The sequence below is a fragment of the Octodon degus genome, unplaced genomic scaffold, assembly GCF_000260255.1.
Source record: "Octodon degus isolate 3935 unplaced genomic scaffold, OctDeg1.0 scaffold00149, whole genome shotgun sequence".
NCBI classification, from domain to species: domain Eukaryota; kingdom Metazoa; phylum Chordata; class Mammalia; order Rodentia; family Octodontidae; genus Octodon; species Octodon degus.
The window spans coordinates 6,883,539-6,892,577 of record NW_004524725.1 but is presented as its reverse complement, the minus strand read 5'-3'; the positions used below and the strand labels follow the sequence as shown (position 1 = coordinate 6,892,577).

Sequence of the window (9,039 nt, the reverse complement as noted above, 5' to 3'; positions counted from 1 at the left end):
ACAACTGTTTAATTGAATTAAATTGTTGTCCAGTTAGTGCATGGTCAAATAAAACATTGGTGTTTGGAAGCATGGCTATATTTAGGAAATATTACTGAGTGTGTGTTTATTTTTTTTCTTTCTTTCCTTTTTTTTTTTTTTTTTTTTTTTTTTTTTTTGTATTTAGTACAAGGTCTGCAGGGTCTCAATACATAGATCGACTTACAGTGATGTGCCTGTTCAGTCTCCCAAAAGCTGGGATTATAGGCTCATGCACCACACCTAGTCTCAGTCCCTGTCTTAGCACTCCCTGGGGTTGGTGCAGGCACAGAACACAGGAGATCGAAACCTGGTTGCTGTGCTCTGCCCAAGCAGGCGCTTTAGTCTGCTGAGCTACCTGGCCAGCCCCCTTCTCATTTTTTAAATAAGCAAAATTTTGCCTTTCTAGCAGTGTCTTATATCTATACATAACAAGTGCTACAGAGAAAATATTTGTCTTTCTGTGACAATTTTCATGAATTTGCCAATTAGACATTTCATATATAATTCAATTTTTATTAAAATTATTTGTAATGGTAGAACAGTCTTCAATTTTAAGAATAATACAAATGAGAATTTTAAAACACAACAATCTGGGTTTTTTTGTTTGTTTGATTTTGCTTTTTGGTGGAACTGGGGATTGAACTCAGGCCCTTGCTATTGCTAGACAAGAGCTTTTTCTACTGCGCTATCTCCCCGGTCCAACAATCTGTATTTGGGACCTGATGAAAAGGTTATTTAAAAAGTGAAAACTCAGTATGACGTTAGTCCATTGCACAGTAGTATAGAAATGTTTACCTGGGGAATCAATTATTAAACTGAATGTCTTTGGAGCATGGTTTGCCTGATTTATATTTCACGCCATAAAATAAGTTTCAAAAATATGTTTGTAATATTGCTGTTGTGTTGCTGTCTGGGACCATGAGCCAGTTGGACCTTTCCCCTCACGATAAAGAAGATATTCTCCATCTCTATGTAAAGGAATGACTTTAATTAAAGCCAGAGTGTTGACTCCAGCACTAAGGAGGAGCGGTGCCCTGCAGGACGGCGGCGGTAAGGGAGGGCCTTTTGCAAGGGGCGGCTTACCAAGCAGGATGAGGACGCAGAGCAGGATGGCGACCAGCGCGCCGGTGCTCAGCCCCGCGGAGAGGACCAAGGCCTCCGCGCTGCAGGACTGCAGGTGCCCGTGACGGTCGCAGGCACACACACGAATGGTGAGCGTGCCCGTGCTGCTCTGAATAGGGTAATCGTTGTCGAAGATCAGAATTGGCAGTAGATAGATGCTCATTTTGTTGCGGCTGTAGCCATCTTTTCGGGTCATGATTCCAGCTGTGTTATCTGGGAAGAAAACGGAAAGTAAAATAATTCAAATGTGTTTGGAAGAGCGCAGGTGCAGGTTTCGTCAACGGAAGCTTTAAAGCGGCCTGTGTACCTTTGTTGTCTACAATGGTGAAGTTTGGGTTGAGAGGAAGTTCCGGCACTGGTTCAAAGAAGAACTTATGGCCTCGGGGAGGGTCATCTTTGTCCATTACGCTGATTGTCTGAATTAACTGAAACCAAAATACATGAATTAGCCTAACTAAACAAAATGAAAGCCAGACCTTTTCCTGTTGCAAGACACTTTAAATCTGAAAGTTGGCACTTTAATTACCACAGTGAGACAAAGACCTGATTTTTAAGAAAACCTTGCCAAAATATATTTTAATGGTTTCATCTGAAACCCTACACCGCAATTTGTAGATCCTTTGTCAGTGTCAGCCATGTGGATGAGTCACGGCCATTGCTTGACCAGTTTGCTGTCTGTGCAAGCCTGAGAGAATGGTTTCTCTCCATGTGACTCTCCTTAGGCACACTCTACATCATCAGTGACTTTGCTCTGTGGCCCCATAATCTCCTTGATCAGAAAATTTGGGACACCACTGAGTTACGTGATGTTGCAGTACAGGTTTAAAAGGAGATAAATTTAAACAGCAAAAAAGATTCAAATAAATGACAGAGACTAGATTGGAGTAACTGATGTCTGCACTCCAAGGAACCAATCACAGTGAATTGCCAGCTGCCACAAGAAACTAGAAGTTTCAGAAAGGTTCCACAAGGGTCCTCTGTAAGTAAATCAGAAAGAGCATGTCCTTTCTTATAAAGCAATTTTGGACTTCCGATTTCCAGTAAAAAGCTTCTGTGCGTTTAAGTCATCCAGTTTGCAGTATTTTTATTACAATATTATGTGCAATACAATTGTGTTTTAAAAAAGAAAATCATAAAAGTGCCATTTATTGGTGTTATTACATAACAAAAGCGCCAACCTCAAAAAGTTTGAAGGAATTTATGTTAAGATATTTTGAGATATTTAGAAGTTTGCAGGCATTCAAAATCTACCTAAGTATGTATGTAATCATACATGTGTGGTACAAGTATCATGTTTTTGGAAAATTATTTGGCAACCTTCATTAATATCTATAGACAAAATTTAATCATTCACACTATGAATATAGCATTATGGAAATAATGTGAGATGGTAAGAAATTATAATGTACTACATGCAAGTAAGAAAGTAGTATGTATTATAGTGTTCACTACAGTGCTAATCTCTCTGGAAAACATCTTTTGGTTAATCAAATGTCTACTTGTAGAGAAGTAGTTGAATCAATTTTTTTGTGGTCATGTTTGTGGTTATCTTAAGATTAAAACTAAAAACTAATCATATTAATCTGAGAATATACCCATTATATCTTGCAAAGAACAAAAAGAAAAAAACCAAAAAACAGTTTTGAGCTGAAGTAACTATGCAAAGATTCTATGTGGATTACAAAGTTGACTTTCATTTTTTAAACAGTTACTGTGATGCCCAAGCTGGTGTCAAATTGCCTCAGACCTCAGAACTGCGGCCATTAAAGGTGTGTAGCCTTCAGCCTGCCTCACTTGCGGTTTTCTGCATGTAGGTAGAACATGGTAAGTGTGGTTTTTTTATTCATCTGTGTTGCCATTAGAAAAAAAGAAAAAGATTGTGTGACTTATACAGCAGATCTGTGTATCATCAGAGTTCTGGAAGCTGGAAGACAGAGATCAGACTGCCAGTACGGCGGCTGCTGAAGAGTACTCTCTCCCTGGCCTGCGCATAGACTTCTCTTTAAAGCCTCCAATGGCCTTGTCTCAATGTGTGAGTTCAGGACAAGGAGGATAGCATAGAGGCTATGGTACCTTGGCTTAAAACATGCTTCATTTAACTTGTTTTGTTGTTTGAGACAGGGTCTCGCTATGCAGTTCAGGCTGGCCTTGAGCTCATGTTGTAGCCCAGGCTGGCCTCAAACATACAATGCTCCTCCTGCCTCAGCCCCCCTGAATGCTGGGTTTACAGGCATGTACTACCACACCCAGCTTCATTTAACCTTAAATACCAGTTCAGAGACTTCTGCTACAAATATAGGCACTGCGCAATTTTAGATCTTCAAAATATACATGACAATATAAATATTCTGCCCAGAATAATCTCATGCAAAATAAAGACATTTTCCATTTGATTTTCTATAGTTAAATAGATCTAATTGTCAAAGATTCTTGATATCTGCATACCGTGCTGAAGGAGCTATTTAAGTTACTATAAATGAATCTCCAGAAATGCATACATTATTGTTTTCAGATAATGTTTCTAGAAAAAATGAACATATTCTACATTGTTTATAATTACTCTAGACATATTTGAAATATTTCATTGTAAAAAGATCTTCTATAATATTTTTTTGCTATTTCAAAACTCAAAATGTTGTATCACAAATAAAATAGCACATAGATCAACACAGTCCCGTAGCTGAGGTTTTTAAAATGGCAAAATGTGATCGGTGAAGCAATTGTTATTTCCATTTTGCCAACATAGAAAAATTTCATGCCCACGCCATGTTTATATAATGATGTATGTTTACGCTATTGGTGTGCATGAGTCAGCACCAGCCTAATTATGAATCTAAGCAAACAAGAAAGAATTTTCTATTAAGGGATGGAAAGAGCATTAGATGTAGTATAAAAAGAAAGGGCTATGCAAACAAAGAATGTTATCTGCCTCTATAAAGTAAAAACAATGAACGTTCACTGTGCTTTTATTTACCTGGCCAGGCTTGGCATTCTCACAAACAAACGTGTCATAGTACATGGCAAATTCAGGAGCGTGGTCATTAATATCTAGAATTCTGATGAAGACGGGAATAGGAGTGCTCTGTTTTGGGTTGTCTGAAAGAAGAACATGTATACAAGTTTAGTTACCATTACAGGGGCAGAAACCACTTGTCACATATTTCTTTGAAATGTAGGAATAACTCAGTTCTGTATTATTCACTTTCTCAGATAGATTTCTGTTGCATATCTGAACTTTCTTACATACTCCAAATAGAAAGCATGATAAAAAGGGAATATTTTATTGAGACTGAAGTGTTATTTATAACAGGTAATTTTTTGTATTTTAGGACAAGATCTACAGGGTCTGTAGGGTCTGACTACATAGATCGGGCCCATAGTGATTCTCCTGTTTTCAGCCTCCCAAGTGCTGGGGTTACAGGCGTGCACCACCACACCCAGTCTTATAAAGGTTAATTTTACTACAATGAAAGATGATTTTAGTTTTAGTACTGGAGTATGAACCCAGTTTTACACATGCTAGGCAAGAGTTTTTATTTAGTTGTTCAGGCTGGCCTGGAACTTGTCATCCTCCTGTCTCAGCCTCCTGAATACCTGGAACTACACATGTACCATCACATGTGGATAATGTATGACTTTTCTAAATTCAGACTGTATTTCAAGTGTTAGAGAAAATAAATTTCAAAATGAATGATTTGATAATCATTAAAATAATTTAAAGCTAATTAACAATTAAAAATAATTTGCTGGGGGCCAGGGAGACAGCTCAGTAGAATAAGCACTTGCCTGGCAAGTGCAGGGTCCTGAGTTCAATCCCAAGTACCGCAAAAAAAAAAATAAACGATTAAATAAATAAATAATTTGCTGGGCATGATGACGTACATCTGTAATCCAGCAGTTGGAAGGTGAGGCAGGAGGATCTCTGTGATCCTGAGCTACACCACGAACCCATGCCATCCTGAATTACACCGAAAGCGAGAAAAACACTGTTTCAGTAAACAAAGAAACAAATAAATAAATAAATAAAATTAATTGAAATCACTTCTCTAAAACCTTACTAACAACACTTTTACCCAAATGAATGGCTTCTTAGACCTTCATCGCGTCTCTGATGAAAGCCAACGTGCCCAGCTAGGTGTGTCTCACACTTACTTATTTCTGTGGCTGTGACGGTAATATTGTGCCAAGGGGATGACTCCCTGTCAAGGGCTTTCAGAGTGAAGATGGAGCCGTTCTCTGAGTGTATGCTGAAAGTCCGGTCCATGTCAGTGTGTCGATCAACAGAGTATCTGGCAGGAAATAGATAAGTAAGGGCAGGCACCGTCTCAAGGTCCCTCATTCTCCTACTGTTTCCTTAAAGGTACAGGCAACTTCTTCAAGGATCCAGCAAAGGAGACGTCATTTCACTCGTGAGTCCTCCTGGCAGCTTTCAAGTGAGATTTTAAAGCGTCACTGGATTCACTTGTTCTGTCCTAGACCCTTCACAGTACTTGAGATACATTAAACAGTTGTGCTAACCTTAATGCAGCCAATATTATTGAAGAAATTACATGCAATCTTTAAGAAAGCACCAGTGTAAGGAAATCTGTACGCAAAGTATATATGGATAGAATGGGGGTTGTTATAGAATGCATTGTTTGCAAAGCTAAGGAATAGCTCAACTGAATCACAGATCTTCCTCTAATCTAGCTCTCCAAATTATTTCAAATAAAAATGAAATAGCATCTCTCTACAGAATTGTGTGACATTCTCATTAAGACTGTATATGGAAGCTGTCGCCATAGGCTTTGTTTCACCACATAGCTGACAAGACAGCATTTCCTCTCTCAAAGTGTTCAAACCCTAATCCCCAGAATATCCACTTTATGTAGCAACAGCAACTTTGCAAGTGTGAATAAGTTGAAAACACTTAGATGGCATAATATCCTTGATTGTTCTGATGTGTCTGTAAAATCATACGAATACTTAAAAGTGGAACAGTTTGAAGAGATGAGACAGAAGGAAGAAAGAAGATAAATGTGAAGAGTGGGAAGAACTTGACTCATCACTTTTGGCTTTAAAGATGGAGGAGCAAGCCAAAGAAGGAAGGCAGCTTCTAGATGCTCAAAGAAGTCTTGAAACTGGCAGCCCATAGAGAAGAGGGACTTTGTCCCCATAACTGCCAGGATCCTAAATCTTCTAACAACCTGGATAGGTAAGAACACAATCTTAGAGTGTACGGAAAGCAACATGGACCTCTCCACATCTATACCTTTCCTCTTGTCCCAGGAGATTCATATTAGACTTCTGAGCTGTAAAAAATAAAGTAATGTTGATTTAATCTCCTTTTATGATAATATTCACAGAAGTCATAGAAAATTAAACACTCTCAAAAGAAATGTTGTTTTAAAAGTTCTGCTTATATGGAAGTCCTGTTGTTACACCAATCCTTTGTACTGGCTAAGGTGCTTTTCCATTGGTCTGAGATCACCTAAATCACATGAGGACCTTATTGACAGAACTTGATGATCTAACATGGTAGCTCAGTGGTAGAGCCCTGGAGTATCATGAGTGAGGATGCAGGTCTAATACACAGCACAGGAAAAGCAGCACCAGCTCTACGAGCCAGAGTCTGCATCCGTGACCCTGTTGTGGGAACACATACGACAGAATTATAGGTGGACCTGGGCCAGACACCACATAGAAGGTTGTGCAACTTTGGTGAAGCGGTTACAGCAAAGCCAGAGAAAGACAAAAGATGAATAATTGAATAATGAGTCTCTGTTTTAGTTCTTATTTTCCTGACTATCTTCTTAAAGGAATGAAACTGATGACCTCCCTTTCAATCTGCCTAATTAGTAAAATTCTCCTCCTATTAGAAACCTATGAAGCAGTCGCTGTCTGACACTGACTTTAACAAACATTAATAATAGATGCTTAGATCTCTAAACTTTACAACATATTAGCAATTAAATTTTTTTACATGAAAATATGTTCATCCCAAACTTCTGAGGGTTTACCTTTTCATAGTTTGGGGAGCTTTAATATAAGATATGATTTGTTCTATTATAAGAAGTATGTTGAAATTACAGTATGCAAAAGAGATTCAGATATTAAAATAATCAAAAACTATAATGTAGCTCACCTCATGAAGGCCTTTTTGTTTTATTTATTTATTTTGCTAAACATTGTAATATTATTATTTTATAGACATGGACATTACTTGAAGTTCCATTTTTGGGCCAATGAAAAACATAGCAAACATCATCTGAGTGGTGAGGGGACCCCATGAAACTTTTCATAGATGCAGATGTTGTGCAGCTCACTTAAAACATGGGGAGAGCTCAATGACCTCCTTATTGGTAGAACTATAAAAGGAAGATATTTGCTTAATTTTCATATGTTATTATTGTAACTTTCTTGTATGAAGAACTTGGGAGATTAAAACAATGCATTTATAAAGGGATCATTGTTAAAGTATAGCTGAACTTCTGGAACAGGAAACCTTAAGAAGATAAAAGAATGGTAGAAATGTTGATTTAACAAGAAGCATACAAATTGCATAATGAAATATGTGTTTTTCTAGAAGAAAAATCACATTAGACTTAGCCAATTAGTCACACAATTATTTGAACTGGATTTGACTTTCAAAATAATTATCAATGTATTAAAACTGAATCATATGAACTATCTCATTCTAATTTTTGTTGCTTAACCATACTAAAATGAAACAAATCATTATTTTTTCTATTCTCAGATTTCAAGTCTTTGACAATTTAGTTACTAAGTGGATTTTATTTGTAGTTGAGACTAAATTTCTATTGTGTAGTGTTTGAGAGAAAAGCAAAGAAAGTCATGATAACATTAAAATCATTTTACTGTGTTTCCACTAAATACACTAATTTCTGTTTATTAATTTAAAAAGCCTCAAAAGAACACAAGGAAAGTAAAAGCTCATAGCTGCATCTTTATGTTCAATGAAACTTAATTGACAATATTCATCTGCCTCTCTTGAATTTCTCCTGTGTTTCCATGGAAGTTCAAACCTCAAAATAAAATTTCCTTCTGTTCCGACTGGTACGTGCCCTGGAGGTTAGTATTGAGGTTCTGTGATAAACGAACAGATCACCTTTCTAACACTGTGAAAGTAAAAGCTCTGACTCAGCTGTACTTTACTTGAGATCAAACTTGAAGTGAAAGGCCAACCAAATAGCTCAGCACATTAAAGTGCCTGCAAGTAGGCGCAGGGGCCAGGGTTCAATCCCTGGGACAGGCATGATAGCTCTACCCTCAGGACATGCGGAGACAGCAATTGAGACTGGGCCTGGTGGTGTGTGCCTGTAATACCGGCTCTTGGGAAGCTGTAACCAAGAGAATCACTGTGAGACTGATCTGGTAGTAAGACCCTAAACACTCTGTAGACCCTTCCCTAAAATACAGACAAAAAACAAAAAAAAACCTTGTTGTGAGATAGTGGCTATCTTACTTTTAGAATAAACTTTAAAAATAATTACTTTTCAATCTAGATATTCATGAAACAGCATCAACTTGATTATACAGAGATGTTTACTTTTTATCCTTATCATTGTAAGCTTCAAGGTCTATATTTAGAAATTTTATTCAGTTAATTATTTCTCAATTTGTCAAAGCCGAGATAACTTCCTTGTTCTTTCAGCCAAGTTCTATTTTCAGTGGAGAATAGGAACGTTCTGATTTGCTATTCATGATAAATACACTGGAATACAACCAATAAACACAAAAATCATGATAAACATGTGACACAGAACAAAACTATCTCCATGTCCCAGTAGATGACTTATAATAACAATAATAATTTATTGATTTCCCTACAAAAATTTTCGATGAATAAATTAGAAAGATCATTGACATAACAAAAGGTAAAAAAGGGACAAAAAA

The 9,039-nt window shown here is 37.2% G+C and overlaps 1 protein-coding gene across 2 annotated transcripts in view; it reads right to left on the bottom strand.

Annotated features, from left to right (window-relative positions):
* Positions 1–9,039, bottom strand: part of Cdh9 (cadherin 9) — a 118,608-nt gene that overhangs the window by 7,504 nt on the left and 102,065 nt on the right. For both annotated transcript variants that reach the window (XM_004642296.1, XM_023702370.1), the window contains 4 exons: positions 5,296–5,432; positions 4,118–4,239; positions 1,451–1,568; positions 1,105–1,356 (listed from right to left, as the gene is read on the bottom strand). In XM_004642296.1, coding sequence (XP_004642353.1) covers positions 1,105–1,356; positions 1,451–1,568; positions 4,118–4,239; positions 5,296–5,432 — 629 coding nt within the window. The remainder of the gene's footprint in view (positions 1–1,104; positions 1,357–1,450; positions 1,569–4,117; positions 4,240–5,295; positions 5,433–9,039) is intronic.